This window comes from Primulina tabacum, chromosome 2 (assembly GCF_025594145.1).
Source record: "Primulina tabacum isolate GXHZ01 chromosome 2, ASM2559414v2, whole genome shotgun sequence".
Lineage (NCBI taxonomy): Eukaryota > Viridiplantae > Streptophyta > Magnoliopsida > Lamiales > Gesneriaceae > Primulina > Primulina tabacum.
In genome coordinates, this window is record NC_134551.1 from 7301747 (window position 1) to 7318205 (window position 16459).

The window sequence follows — 16459 nt, forward strand, 5'->3', positions numbered from 1 at the left end:
AAGACTTAATAGATGTATTATTTTGATAATAAATAAGTGTTGACATTAATAATAGACATAAAAATGAATATGATTTGTGAGCAGTATATCAATCAAAACTGTAAATTGACAAGTGTCTCGTATATACCACATAAATATTTATTTATCAAGAAGAAAATATAATCAATAAAATCTTCGTGATCATGGAAAGAAATATGATTAAAGCTAACAAATATTCCAAATATCATCTAATAGTTAGAATTTTAATTTTTATGTGATTTTTTTGTGTTACATTTAAAATATTTCTCTCGTTTCTTGCTATCGTAGTTATTGTTTTCATCTGGAAATTCTCGTGTAGCCGTTCGAGTTCGAGTCCCCCACTCCTAGATTATGATTTTTTTTTAAAAAAAGCTAACTAATTATTGATATACTAATATTTCTAATAAGAACAGGTATCTTGTGAGACGATCTCACGAATCTTTATTTGTGAGACGGGTCAAACCTACCGATATTCATAATAAAAAGTAATATTCTTAACATAAAAAGTAATACTTTTTCATAGATGACCCAAATAAGAGATTCAGTTTCACAACTCACACAAGTTTTTGCCTTCTAGTAGAGGTGAAAGAGGACAAACTAATCATCTATGAATCAAAACACAACAAATCTAGACAAATGATAATGACTTTAAAACAAAATAATAATATAAAATTAAAATTCAAAGACGAATGCAAATTTGAGTAAGCTAAATTACAAGTTTGTCTAACAAAGAATTTAACCAAACCTCATTCGATTATTAATGTTTATTCATTTCTCATGAAAAACAGACATAAAAAACAACAATATAAGGAACAAAATTTGTAACTTTGCTTCCGATTACTCCTACATGCCCTTCTATCACAACCACCTTAGGAGTCACAGAGGTGCCTCTCTAATCGAGCTTCACAGACGAAAACAGGTAGTGCACGAACCAGAAGGAGGAAAGGAACCCAACCGTACCTGTTGCCAGCATAATGGCTAGAGCCATGAGCAGTGAATACCCGAGGTAAAGTGTCGCGGAGACCGGTCCTTTCAAACTCCTGAGGTCGAAGATGAGATAATTGATCGAGTATAAAAAAATGTATATGGCAACAGAACCGGAGGAAAAGAAAGATTTCCACCACCATTGCCAGTCCTCCACGCAGAGATGCATGTATGTTAGAACAAGGGATACCTCAGCACAGACAACCACCAGAAGGATGAGTACGATGAAAAGGAATCCAAAAACATAGTACACACGACCCATCCAAATACTGGAGAAGATGAAAAAAAGCTCAATGAAAAGTGTGCCGAACGGAAGGGTGCCGGCTCCAAGAACCAAAAGCCAAGAAGGGTACTTTTGAGAAGGAATTTCTCGAGGAATTTGATTAGTTCGGACGGGGTATTCAATATGAGGTGCCTTTGCACCGTAGTAGCCACCAATAAGAGTTAGAGGAACCGAGATACAAAACCACAGCAGGATCAGTATGATAAACAAAGAAAAGGGTATTGCACCTGTGCTATGACTACCCCATAATAAGAAATTCAAAGTTGTAAGAATGAGGAAAGCAATGCCGGGAAAGAAACATGAAACTTTCCACGAAACTGAGATCCATCCCTTTGGGTCGCCAGAAGAGATAGTCTTCCATAGACGAACAGCAACATATCCAGCTGCGATTCCAAGAATCATGTAGAAAAACAGCATACCTGTGATCAATGTCCCGCGAGACGCCGGTGACATGAATCCGAGGGCAGCAAACATAATTGTCACAACTGCCATTCCGATAATCTGAACTCCATCTCCGACCATCACACAAAAGAATGAAGGGTTGCTAGGTGCACGAAAAACATCTCCGACAATGAGTTTCCAACCAGACAACTCCTCGTTCATCTGGGCTTGTGCTTCCTTGTCAAGCTCCTCATACCGAGTAAGATCCCGCCTAACAGTCCTTAAGAAGATCACAAGCACGATTCCAGCCAAGAAAATGATCACCATCAAAGAGTTCAGAATCGAGAACCAATGCACTTTCGCTCCCTCCATTTTTAGGTACGCATCCCATCTCGATGGCCACTTGATGTCACTCTCAACAAATGAGACCTCATATGTAAAAGCCAGTGGCTCATTCTCCTTAATAGCCATGGAAACTGTGCTTGGATCACACTTAATCGAAGTCGGATACTTGTCATACATTTTCAAGTTCTTCCGGGAGTCTGCATTGTGCGTGACACTGCAAGCCACCACCTCAAAACCAACAACCATGTATCCAGGAACATCTGATCCTGAGTTTCCAACAGTTGGAATCATTTCAGCCGCATCGCCAGTACCCATAACTCGAGCCACATTGGTCTCCTCGTACTTATGAACCAGGACAGTGAACTTCAAGTGGTTAAACACAAAATACCCACCTTGCACCTTCGCCCCAACAGGATAACCTGTCCACCTCACCATAAATCCATCCTTCTCGGTATACCGAATAGCAGGTAGATTATCAAGAATCACATTAACCTGATACATCTCATCAATCCTCTCTTTCAAAAGTTTAATATCCTCAGCCCACAAAGGCTTAGATTGGCACAAAAAAATATCGGACTCATTCTCATACATCTTAAACCTATACGGAGAATTCTCTATCCTATCACCCATAAGCAGCTCGCCGAGATTCTCTGCACTGTCCTTAACTGCCCTCTTTTGGTGTACAAAACGGCAAGCTATAATAGCTAAAGGGCATTTCAGTTTCAATTGAAGTCAGAGAATTGACCTTCACATTCAAGAAATCACCGATTCCATAGTTGTGAGGGTAACTACCAGGGAGATAAAACCCTTGCCCCTCTTGAACAAAAGCCACCAGAATAATCAAGACCCAGATCTTGAACATGAGAATGGATTCCATATTCGCGGTTTTATTGGCAGATCCGGATGACCCAGAACAAGAAGTCAATGAAAAATGTCAAGAAAACCAGTTTCGCACAGGATATCAGTTCCAAACCCAATCAAGATTTGAACTTTACGTCGATACAATTTCAATGAGTTCGCTCCTACCAAATCTGTGATATAATAAAAAATAATGAACCGCAAAACCAGAAATTTACCACAATTTGAGCCAGTTAGAATGACTCTTCAACACAATGAGGATGAATGTAAGTGATAAATTTTTTTCCAGAAATCTCACCTGATCTTGGCGCAAATTAGGATCAATGAAGCTACGAAATTAGGACGAACCAGAAGTGTAAAGAACGTGCAGACGTGGAAATTGAGAGCAGGAGTGATGGAAATGCAAAGAGGAGCCAGGATGGATGACCGGATGATATATATTTTGCAGCCTGGGTGAGTTGAACGTGGGCCGGTTATCTTATATTATACATGCAAAATAAGTAAATTTGGTTCTTTAATTTAAAAATATTTATAAACTTAGATTTTATTATTATTACCATGTAATTAATTATTAAAATTAAAAAATATTAACATTTGAAATTTATTAAAATTATTGATATGTAATAAATATAGTTAGATTTTAATTGTTACAAAAAATTATTATATAAAATATGTTTAGATCGTGTTTCAAATACTTGGGTTTCAAAAGTATTCAAATATATTTTATTGTTTTAGAAAACCAATATTATGAACCTCATATACACAGTCTTACATATTTATATAGTGCTTCATATTAATTATGATGAATTTCAAATTAACTCAATAATGATATCATTTGAAATTCATTCTACTTTATATAATTGATATGTAAATAAATAACGTAATGATTTAAGATTCGATATATTAATTCATTGTTAATGTTAAAACTATCGAAATTTGAAGATTTCAAATGCATCTCCCCAAATACAACTTTGTATTATTTGAGATAACATTTAAACTGAGAATAACAATCTTCTGCTATTAAATCAATTTCTTTATTTTGATGGAATGAAACTGTTACTAATAAAAAGATAAAATAATATATCTTTAAAAATAATATATTATTTTATTTATCAAAATTTCACACAATAAATAAATATTTTTTCAAAAAATCAATTTTTTGTCTTAATTAAATGAATAAATTAAGATTAAAAAATTTAATTATTTTTTAGAACATGTTAAAAAATATTTTTATTGAAATTCTAATTAAGATACATAATAATAACAATTTACATATAATCAATATATCAAAACTTACGACGACCTTTTTTTTAAAAAATTTTAAAATAATAAAAACATAAAACTGATTACCCGAAGATTAATCCAATACAACATCAGTAGTTAGCAAAATGAGACATGAATGTGACACGTCGATAATGTGTGAGCACTTTTTTCAAAAAAAATTTAAATAATAATAATAATAATAAAATATCAAATTTTTGTAATAAACAAACACCATAATTTGTTATAAATTATTTTTGGGTTGGTAAAAATATCCGTGTTGGCCTTATTCATTAATTTCTGTGTCATATGCGATTAAACCAAAATCTCCGCCAGTTGACGTGCTCAATTCACGCCTTTTCCGATAATTAACGATTTTTTAATCATATTTTATAGTTTATTGAGAGTCGTTAAGATCTTGGGTATGACCAAGTTATTCCTCTATTTTTCAAAACTTGGCAATTGTAGTGTTCTTTAATCGACACTTTACGTGTTATTAGTTATAGTATCAGTGTTACATTAACACCATGTTCGAAAAAAAGACTACAAAAAATATATATAGCAGACTAATATTGAAATCCGACGACATAGAATATCAAAATCGGGAAAAGAGCAAATTTATTAAACTAAAATTTTAATTTTTTTTTCCTATAAAAATGTAAATGATAAAATCATAAAAAGAGTCGTGCACACGGGGAATTAATGGGAGGAACTATGTTTTATCCAAATTTAAAGGATTGAGTGATCATATCTGAATAGCATAAACAAGAAAGATTAGATGTGGTTTAGTATAAAAATAAAGAGTTATAAACCTAAAATCCCGATAAAATATATTATATGATACTGTTTCATAGATCAATTTTACGAAACTTTTTTCTAACTCGATTCATTTCATGAACAAAAATGTTATTTTTATATTGCCAAACGGCAAACATAATTGTTATGGCCCAGTAAATATAATCATTTACACGTAATTAGTGCAAAATCTCTCTTTTTTTGTCTATATCGAAAATTTTGTCAATTACAGTTACCGGGGAAGGGTCCGATAGTTGTCTTGGTGATGGAAATTTATTGAGATTTGATAAATTAAGTAAAATTAAATTGATACATTTCGTTGCACCAAATTCGAGTGAGCTATATAAATTATTTTCAAAATAAAAATATACTTTAAATTTACGTTTTCTTTTACCATTTTACAATGAAATATAATAATAACTTAATTAATGAAAAGACTATGAATAATGATACCTCGTAAATGGGTCTCTCTAGGATCAGACCCAAACCCCCGGTCTATCACTAGCTTAGATAGAAAGTTCATAAAAGGTCCATGTATTCTCCTATAAATACCAGTCTGACCGTCCAATTAAGGAATTCAATATATTATTTTTCAGCAGCATCCTTAGCTGCTCTTATCTCATATCATCAACATCTGATTTGAGCATCGGAGGGGCTATGTCGGGGTATCTTCTCGGCCCCTTCTAACGGTATTTTTCGTGATTTCAAGCTTAGATCTTAGTCGAAACCTGCGTTGGGACTAGCGTCATCTGCTGGAACCGAACCCTAAATTTTCAGTAAGTATCAAATAATAATTGTTTCAAAAAATTTGAGAGAAACGTGTGAATGGACTATATTTTCTAAGTTAATGAAAGACTTTTTTAAAACTTGCTTCTGGTTTTTAATGTAAAATATTTAATTTGAATTGAGTGTATACAAATATTTCCACCATGGATAAAAGAGGGGAATTTTATTTAAAAAAAGGGATGGTAACAATGACAGCGGAAGTAAGACCATCTCCAACCCACTGCACTACATTCTACATATTCTGCACTACAATAGTGTAACACTAAATTCATCTCCAACCTATCTACACTACATTCTACACTAAAAAAGAATATTCTCATAATATTCTTATAATATTAATTTTAATTCAATAATAACTATTTATAATTCCATTACACAATTATACATAATAGATATAATTATATTATTTCATTATTTATTACAAAATCGATTAATTATTTTATATAAATAAAATAATTATTTAATGATACAAATATTTTATTTCAATATAATCATTGAAAACGATATAAATATTTATTTCAAGAATAAAATACAATACAAACATAACATTATATATAAGATAAAAAACATTGAAAATGATACAAATATTTATTTTAAGAAATAAATACGATACAAGCACAATATTAAATATTAGAATTACTATATTCTTTCCATAATTGCTCAATTAACGCATTTCGTAGTTCATAGTGAGCATCTCTGTTTTTATTTTCTTATACCGAAGAGAAAATTCTTCGAATCTTGTACTTTCGTCATTGACCACCATTTCCACGTCGGATTGGAGTTGCTCTAATGAGTATAGTTTGGTGTTGCATTAAGTGCGTATGTGCACAAACAGAGAAAAACCTGTGACCCTCTAACTGTAATTTATTGCCAAATTAAATGTTGAATAACATAGTTTCACGTATATCAATTGACTCGATATATATTTACAATAAAAAAAAATATACTTACAAAAATAATATGTTTTATATAAAAATTAATATTTTTTCAAAATCATATTGGATTGGAGATTGTATCATAAAATTAACTCGTGAGACATTCTTACACTAGTTTTTGCGTTAAATGTTTGCAGAAATAAATAAATAAACTCAGGCTTTTCATACTGCAACCCATATCACAGCCTTTGCATGTCATTTTATGCACAATGTCGTGAATATTTTAATACCACACTCTTTGTATCTCACGCTCACCTTTAATGGCTGTTGATTATACTGCTTAATCTAATATATATATATATATATATTTGCATAGATTAAGAATATAATTGAAAATATAAATTTGTTATTTTATTTTATTTCATTTCATTTAGAAAATAATTTCACATCTTCCTAAAACTTAATTAATATAGGTATATAATAAAAATTAGAAACTGGATCATATATTGAGATGGAACAAAATTGCTGCGGGAAGAAGATAATATCAATTTAGATGTCACAAGAGTATTTATGGTCCACATAAGTCCCTCCTCTCGCTAAAATTTTGTAATTAAATTCATAATTCAGTTTTTGGATCATTTTTATAAGATTGAATTGCATGTCTAACATTGTAATTGTAACATAAAAATATGGCGACATTAAATTAAATTAGAATCGATAGATCTTTCAAATTATGCTATCCAGTTCAAACAATGAATCATTTTATGAATTCTCCTAAACAATTTCTTATGAATGCGGAGGTGAGAGTAGTGAGATGTCTCAAGAATAATTATAGTTTGGGAATTTTGTTGCCAGAAAAAAGCTCCGAGCTCCTTGAAGCTTATTGTGACTCGGACTGGGGTGTCCAATGACTCGCGGATTCTTGACGAGGTACTATATGATATTTGGGGATTCTTTGATCTCTTGGAGAACAAAGAAGTAGAACATCGTGTCTCGATCTTTTGCAGAAGTTGAATATCGAGCTATGGTCACTACAACTTGCGAGATAATTTGGAATTCTGTTTTGTTGACCGACAGTGGAGGTTATCTTGATGGGACCAATCACACTCTTCTGTGATAATCAGGCGGCGATCCATATTGTGGCCAATTCCATTTATTGCAGAAGCACCAAAGACATCGAAATCAGTTGTCATCTAAATCAGAAAGAGTTGAAGATTGGACCATAAAGACTGTCTGTGTTTTCACAACCTAGCAGCTTGTAACTTATTTACTAGGAAGATCACATCATTGGCTTTTACTCCCCAAGCTTGGTGTACTAAGACCTACGCCAACCTTGAGATGATTTGTTAGTTTTTTTAGAGTATAAGTATGATATTGTTCTATACTACAAATATATAATCTAACTACTCGCACTGCTGACGGGACTTGCTTATTTCAGGCAAAGAAAATATAAATATATCTAAATATATTAGGAAAAATACTTGCAATCAGCAGAACTACAAATATATAATGTAACTATCCACACTGCGGTGCTGTAGTGTGGCGCCTAGGCGCTTCTTTCCCTACTTGAGGCCTTAGCGCTGCAGCGGCGCTGCGGATCTTGTCCACCAACATTTCAGGCTCAAAAACACCTCTAATTGACATCAATCATCCAATAGTTGTTTATCTCCTGTATGACACAAAAACAACAAAAACCAAGCATAATTATGTCATAAACTAACAAATTCAAATGGATTATCATATAGATTAAGTGCAATTCATGCACTTATCAATTTCACATAACACTTAATTATGATAAACACAAATTTACGACTATATACGATCTTGCTTGTGTTACTGTCAAACAAACAAAATATACCTCATACCTTACAATTATCAACAAACATTCTAATTAATTTTCTAAATAAAATCTGATTATTTTAATTGTGTAATTAATTTATAATTAAATAATACTCTACGTGAGATTGATATCTGTGTTCTATCGAATAGTAAAAGTTAACACCGTACATTTAGAGAGAGCAAATATTGCAACAATCTCAATCTTAATCTTTAGGCTTAGGCCTCGTCCGCGGGTGCCTGTTCTTATAATATCACTTTCATGCTCTTATTTATCCGATTTTACGTTTCTCGTCCCTTGTTGCTTATAAATAAGGACACTGTAGCTTCATTTTGAATTGAATAATACAGAAAATGATTTTTTTTAACTTAATATACTTGACACTTAGCCTTTAAACCGGTTTATTTCATCCTACCCATGTGGGCATTGCCCCCATGATAGGATAGATGGCCAAGATTTGCCAATACATATATAGAACCCACTTTTTTTTTGAAATTGTATGTGTGGCAAGATCTTACCCATTGAAATGAAGTGAGGGTAATGACCACGTAGATAGGCCGTGCCGTCATTAATTATTGGTCAAATACAAATATAAATACTTACCCAAAAGAAAAAACAAGTAAATGAAAAGAAATTAAAAGATTGGCCAACATAAATGTGAATCAATTCTAGCCATTATGGTGGAATCGAACTTTTGTATAGTTCAAGGCGTTAGGGGTCGGGTGTAATATTTTTAATTAATTATATTACATTAATAATATGATTATTATTTTTTCCAAAACATACTGTGAAGAGTAAAAATTTGATTTTCTTGGACTGATTTTACCACTGTTTTTTATATCATTATGTATGGATAAAGGCACGAGTTGATGTGAAAATGAGAAAAGATAGCTTAAATAGTTAAATTCCACTTTGAATTCTTCCTTGTTTAAAGAATGAAAAAGGGAGATGCTCGGGCCTTGGTGTATTTTTGTAAAGACAAAAATTTATGTGAGACGGTCTCACATGTCGTATTTGTGAGACGAATTTTTTTTAGGTCGTCCATAAAAAAATATTATTTTTTATGCTAATAATATTATTTTTTATTGTGAATATCGGTAAAATTGACCTATATCAGCACATTAAACCACTCTTTAATAAAATAATGAGATGACCCCATGTTGCTGCCTAAAGCAAATCCAATCATATTCTCAATTCAACTAAATGACTAAACTTCACTCTTATCTTTTTCTTCGAGGCTTTCTCTATTCCCTATGCATCATTTCCCACACATGAACATATAAACAATTCACAGATTAAAATATATATCAATAAAAGTTTAAATTTTTACATATTTTAACGTTATACTATAGCTTTCTTTCTCAGTATCTGGGGTCTCTTGGAGTGAGCCACCATATCTTTCTTCTATGCAAGTTCCGATGGAGATTCTTCATCCCAAGAACTTCACTCTCGTAGTGGTTTCTTTGCTGTTTATGGTGCCGATACTACTAGCTTTTGATCCTCTCACGGACGCTCTCTTGAGCTTCAAATCCGAGCTTTTGGATGGGTCCGACAGTTTGAATGATTGGTTTTTGCCTGATGGGATTCAGCCCTCGACTCAAATTTATGCATGTTCTTGGACTGGAGTGAAATGCGGTGAGAATTCTTCGACAATAATCGGTTTAGACCTGTCGATGAAGAATCTTGGAGGTTCCTTGTCGGGGAAACAGTTCGCTCTTTTTCTTGATCTTGTCGAGCTCAACCTAAGCCACAATTCCTTCTCGCATCAACTTCCAACTGGGATTTTCAATCTCACAAGCCTCAGGTTGTTAGACATCAGCAGGAACAATTTTTCTGGTCGGTTTCCGAATGGGATTTCGGGCCTGGGAAATCTTGTTGTTCTTGATGCCTTCAGCAACAGCTTCTCTGGGCCGTTGCCCGCGGAAGTTTCTCAGCTGGAGTTTCTCAAAGTGGTGAATTTTGCAGGGAGTTACTTCAGTGGGAAAATCCCATCTGAATATGGCTCGTTTGGGAGTCTCGAATTTGTTCATTTAGCAGGAAATTTTCTAAGTGGCGGTGTGCCACCTGAGTTGGGGAAACTGCAAAGATTGTCGCATATGGAGATTGGGTACAACTCATATGAAGGTGGGATTCCCTGGCAATTTGGTAACATGAGTGAACTTCGGTATCTTGATATCGCAGATGCCAATCTTTCAGGCATTTTACCAAACCAACTCAGCAATCTCACTAATCTTGAATCACTCTTTCTGTTCAAGAATCAGCTTACTGGGAAAATCCCACAAGAATTCAGCAAACTCTTGACACTCAAAAGCTTGGATCTATCTGACAACTTGCTTTTCGGTCCAATTCCAGACAGTTTTTCAGAGCTGAAGAATCTTAGGTTGTTGAGCTTGATGTACAATGACTTAAGTGGCAGTGTTCCCGAAGGGATTGCTCAGCTTCCAAAATTGGATACATTGCTTATATGGAACAATTACTTTACAGGGTCACTCCCGTTTGACTTAGGAAGATACTCAAAGCTTAAACATGTGGATGCTTCAACAAATTATTTTGTTGGTAGCATACCACCTGATATATGTTATGGAGGAGAGTTGCTCAAGTTAATCCTGTTTTCGAACAATTTTACTGGTGGGCTGTCTCCATCTCTCTCCAATTGTTCTTCTCTGGTTCGCCTTAGGCTCGAAGACAATTTTTTCTCGGGTAAGATATCACTAGAATTCGGCAAATTTCAAAATATGTCATATGTGGATTTGTCTAGGAACAGGTTCACAGGAGGGATTCCAACTGATATTGATAAAGCTTTAAAGCTTGAGTATCTCAATTTATCTGATAATCCATTTCTTGGAGGCATTATACCGGTTGAAGCATGGTCTTTGCCACTTCTTCAAAACTTCTCTGCGAGTTCTTGCGGGATATCAGGCAATCTTCCTTCATTTGAGGATTGCAAATCTTTATCTGTTCTTGAATTTAGAATGAACAATTTATCAGGAAAAATCCCAGGAAGTGTATCCTTTTGTAAGGAACTTTTGATGATAGATTTGGCAGATAATAACTTGACCGGCTCAATACCTGTGGAGTTCGCTAGTCTTCCCCTTATCAGTGTATTAGACCTGTCACATAACAGTTTCACCGGTCCAATCCCGGTCGAGTTTGGATCCTCTCAAAGCTTGGAGCTGCTGAATGTATCATATAATGATATTTCGGGCTCGATCCCTAGACAATCGAAGTTCAAGTCCATGGATATTAGTGCGTTTCTTGGTAATCCGAAGCTCTGTGGGGAACCTCTGAGACGTTGCAATCGTGAAAATGGGATCTCAAATGGACTGCAAGTAGGAAGCAGAAGAGCACAAAAAGTATCCTGGATTCTCATCATTTGTGCAGTCACGGTTTTGTTCATCATGGCTGCAGTGTTCGGGATACTATACTTCAAGAAAAGAAGTAAAGGTCCGTGGAAAATGGTTGCTTTTGATGGGCTTCCTCTGTTTACGGCAAAAGATGTTTTGAAAAGCTTTAGTGGAAATGAAGCTGGGGAGGCAGTGCGCACATTGCCCGATTCAATAAGAAAAGTCGTTTTACCCACAGGAATCACGGTTTCAGTAAAGAAGATAGTATGGGAGCCAAAGGAAAAGAAAAATGCTTTAGAACACCTGATTAGGATCGGTAATTCTAGGCACAAGAACTTGACAAGATTGCTTGGGATTTGCTACAATAACAACTTGGCTTATCTTCTGTATGATTACCTGCCTAATAATGATTTAGCCGAAAAGATTCGGGTGGGGAGAGATTGGGAAACTAAGTGTAAGATAATAGATAAAGTTGCAAGGGCACTATATTTCCTCCATCATGAGTGTTATCCAGCAATTTCTCATGGCGATTTGAAGGCAAGTAACGTGCTTTTCGATGAAAATATGGAACCCCATTTGGCTGAATATGGACTCACTTCATTCATTCAATCAAGTAGTAGTCTTCTTCCGGGAAAAACTAGAAAACAAACAGGTACATACATGCTCATACATCCACTTTCGATATTTGTAACCATACGGCAAACATACATTGGATATGCCTCTCTTCTGCTAAAAAGTCCTGCTATCTATGTGTAAATTTAGCAGGAGTTGAAATATTGTGACATAATATGATCATTTTAACTAGCTTATATAATTTCCTTGAAATGTAAAAACTTCGGTTTTTGACAACGAATGAATAGATGTTTCCGTTTTGATCTCATGTATTCTATAGAACGTGGAAACAATCCGTGTCTATTATATCAAAAACATTGTTTGTGCAGGTGTTGGTGAATTCAACACGTCCATGACAGATGAGCTACAAAGAGACATAATCAACTTCGGGGAGCTCGTTCTTCATGTGCTGAGCGATGGTCGATTGGCAAATACTGCCAGTTTAAGTATGCAGAACACTCCTAGAGAGGTTCTCATAAGGGAAATGACTAAAGATAACGGAATCGCCCCTTCCAGCTCGTCCCAAGAACAGATGGTGTCGGTTCTTGAAGTTGCTTTACTGTGCACAAGAAGCAGATCATCAATGCAAGAAATAGTAAAGATGTTGTCTGTGTTGAACCTGCAAACAAATGGCAAATCTTTAGGAAGAGAAGGCCATGGAGCATTGTAAATGAATGTGCGTATTCATATTGCCATTTGTGTGAGTGGTGATTTTGATGTTTGATATGTTGGTAGTTTTGATGCTTGTGTGAAAATCAACTTAATTGCTGTATAATAGAGGAATTGTATAATTTTTATTTTATACTTTTCATTTTTTTAACTCTCATCAAACTTTTTTCCATTGTTATCTACATGTATTATAAACCACCTTATTATTTTTTCTTTGGGTAGATATCTTGTGAGACGATCTCACGAATCTTTATCTGTGACACGAGTCAACCTTACCGATATTTACAGTAAAAAGTAATACTCTAAGCATAAAAGTAATATTTTTTCATGTACCCAAATAAGAGATCCGTCTCATAAAATACGACCCGTGAGATCGTCTCACACAAATTTTTGACTTTTTCTTTTATCAACATCACCAATTTATTGAAATTTCAAATATTTTATTTTGATACAAAATGTGGTATTTATCACATTCGTTTCTTGAATTATAGATTCAATTATTTAATTATCACACCTAGATAAAATATAAATAAATCAAATCACATTACAAAAAAAAAAATTATATAATTTTTTTAGTTTAAACCAAATTTAATAAATTAAAATTTATTACACTTATAATATGATGGTAGGCTTGTTATTACACCGTGTTTAAGTTTCTTAAACAATAGTTTTTTGACTGACCACTTAAATGATACATCTATTGTCTTGGTCACAAAAAAAAACAATATGAATATTTTATATAGGAAATATTAAACAAAGATATAATATAATTTACTACAAGTATCAACATACAAGGTTTACTAAATGAGGTAACTATATCAAGCGTACATAGATTATCAAGAGATGATAAATAATATGTACAGATAATATTTGAATAAAGAAAGACTAAACTTGCAATTTTCAAATAAACATAGCGGAAGAAGACAAGTCCTCATCAAATGGATCAGACAACCATGTTTAACACACCAAAATAGATCTTTCTTAATTTACTCTCCAACATATATCAGATTTCATTTATTCTTTCTGTCACGGCCAAGCCCACTTGTGATATTATCCGCTTTGGCCCGAGATCTCACGGCTTTAAAACGCGTCACAAGAGGTTGCTACACGCTCATTTAAATGCCCAGCATCTCTCCCGTTGTTTAGCTATGTGGGATTTCGTCTAAGGGCCCTCTCACCCCCCCTTTTCGGGACTCAGCGTCCTCGCTGAGGTTTGCCCCACCATCCCAAACCCACGCAGATTCGCTCTGATACCAAATGTCACGGCCCAGCCCACTTGTGATATTATCCGCTTTAGCCCGAGACCTCACGGCTTTAAATCGCGTCACAAGGGGTTGCTACACGCTCATTTAAATGCCCAGCATCTCTCCTATTGTTTAGCAATGTGGGATTTCGTCTAAGGGCCTTCTCACCCCCCCTTTCGGGACTCAGCGTCCTCGCTGAGGTTTGCCCCATCATCCCAAACTCACGCGGAGTTGCTCTGATACCAAATGTCACGGCCCACCCCACTTGTGATATTTTTCGCTTTGGCCCGAGGTCTCACGTCATTATGGATCGGAAGGAGAAAGTATTGCGTAATAAATCGACTCCGCTAGTTCGAGTGCTATAGATACGACATGGTGTGGAGGAGTCAACGTGAGAATTGGAAAGCAAGATGCGAGAATCATATCTGCACTTGTTTGATTCTATTCCACATGTTTCATTGTATTTAATGTATAGTGATCAATTTACTGATTTTAGTTTTGATATGCTATAACTGGTGACATATTATATATTTGTCAATGTTATGTATATAGAGATGTTTGAGATTTCGAGGACGAAATCTTTTAAGTGGGGGAGAAATGTGAGACCCCGAAATAAACAATAGTCCAATAACAAATAAAATAGTATTGATGACATTTTTGTAAATAAGTTGAAAAATATTCAATTTATTTTGATGACATTTTCGTAAATAATTTGAAAAATAATGAATTAATTTTAAGGGCAAAATGGTAATTAGTGATATTTGGTATCAGAGCGACTCCGCGTGAACCTCAGGGAGGACGCTGAGTTCCGAAATGCGGGGTGATAGGGTCCTTAGGCGAAATCCCACATCGCTAAACAACGGGAGAGATTCTAGGCATTTAAATGAGCGTGTAGCAACCTCTTATGACGCGTTTTAAAGCCGCGAGGCCTCGGGCCGAAGCGGACAAAATCATAGGTGGGCTGGGCCGTGACATTTGGTATCAGAGCGACTCCGCGTGGGTTTGAGATGGTGGGGCAAACCACAACGAGGACGCTGAGTCCCGAAAGGGGGGTGAGAGGGCCCTTAGGCGAAATCCTACATCGCTAAAAAACGAGAGAGATGCTGGACATCTAAATGAGCGTGTAGCAACCCTTTGTGACACGTTTTAAAGCCGTGAAACCTCGGGCCAAAGCGGACAATATCACAAGTGGGCTGGGCCGTGAAATTGAGAGGGCCCTTAGGCGAAATCTCACATCGCTAAACAACGAGAGAGATACTGGGCATTTAAATGAGCGTGTAGCAACCCCTTGTGACGCGTTTTAAAGCCGTGAAGCCTCGGGCCAAAACGGACAATATCACAAGGGGGCTGGGTCGTGACATTTGGTATCAGAGCGACTCCGCGTGGGTTTGGGACGGTGGGACAAACCTCAGCGAGGACGTTGAGTCCCGAAAGGGGGGGTGAGAGGGCCCTTAGGCGAAATCTCACATCGCTAGATAACGGGAGAGATGCTGAGCATTTAAATGAGTGTTTAGCAACCCCTTGTGATGCGTTTTAAAACCGTGAGGCCTCGGACCAAAGCGGATAATATCATAAGTGGACTGGGTCGTGACATTTGGAATCAGAGCGACTCCGCTTGTGTTTGGGATTGTGGGACAAACCTCAGCGAGGACGCTGAGTCCCGAAAGGGGGGGTGAGAGGGCCCTTAAGCGAAATCCAACATCCCTAAACAACGGGAGAGATGCTGGACATTTAAATGAGCGTGTAGCAACCCCTTGTGATGCGTTTTAAAGCCGTGAGGCCTCGGACCAAAGCGGACAATATCATAACTCACAAGTGGGCTGGGTCGTGACATTTGATATCAAAGCGACTCCGCGTGGGTTTAGGATGGTGGGGCAATCCTCAGCAAGGACGCTGAGTCCCGAAAAAGGGGGGGGGTGAGAGGACCCTTAGGTGAAGTCCCACATCACTAAATAACGGAAGAGATGCTGGGCATTTAAATGAGCGTGAAGCAACAACCCCTTGTGACGCGTTTTAAAACAGTGAGGGCACGGGCCAAAGCGGACAATATCACAAGTGGGCTGGTCTGTGACATTGAAAGGGCCCTTAGGCGAAATCTCACATCGCTAAACAACGAGAGAGATGCTGGGTATTTAAATGAGCGTGTAACAACCCCTTGTGACGCGTTT

General features: G+C 35.8%; 2 protein-coding genes across 2 annotated transcripts; one reads left to right on the top strand and one right to left on the bottom strand.

The window, feature by feature from the left end:
* Positions 1-680: 680 nt before the first annotated feature.
* On the bottom strand, positions 681-3306 carry LOC142528893 (transmembrane 9 superfamily member 11-like). Its single transcript, XM_075634162.1, is given in 3 exon segments — positions 681-2686; positions 2688-3042; positions 3168-3306. Coding segments are annotated over 2 exon segments (1977 nt in total). The 5' UTR covers positions 2889-3042; positions 3168-3306; the 3' UTR covers positions 681-910.
* Positions 3307-9652: 6346 nt separating this feature from the next.
* On the top strand, positions 9653-13207 carry LOC142528902 (uncharacterized). The gene is made up of 2 exons (XM_075634173.1): positions 9653-12418; positions 12708-13207. The coding sequence occupies exons 1-2, from the start codon at positions 9829-9831 to the stop codon at positions 13046-13048; spliced, it is 2931 nt and encodes a 976-aa protein (XP_075490288.1). The 5' UTR covers positions 9653-9828; the 3' UTR covers positions 13049-13207.
* The last annotated feature ends 3252 nt before the right edge of the window (positions 13208-16459 follow it).

Coding starts and splice junctions, on each gene's coding strand:
- LOC142528902 (XM_075634173.1), top strand. CDS start 9,829: ATGCAAGTTCCGATGGAGATTCTTCATCCCAAGAACTTCACTCTCGTA. Junction 12,419..12,707: donor AAAAACTAGAAAACAAACAG/GTACATACATGC, acceptor TTGTTTGTGCAG/GTGTTGGTGAATTCAACACG.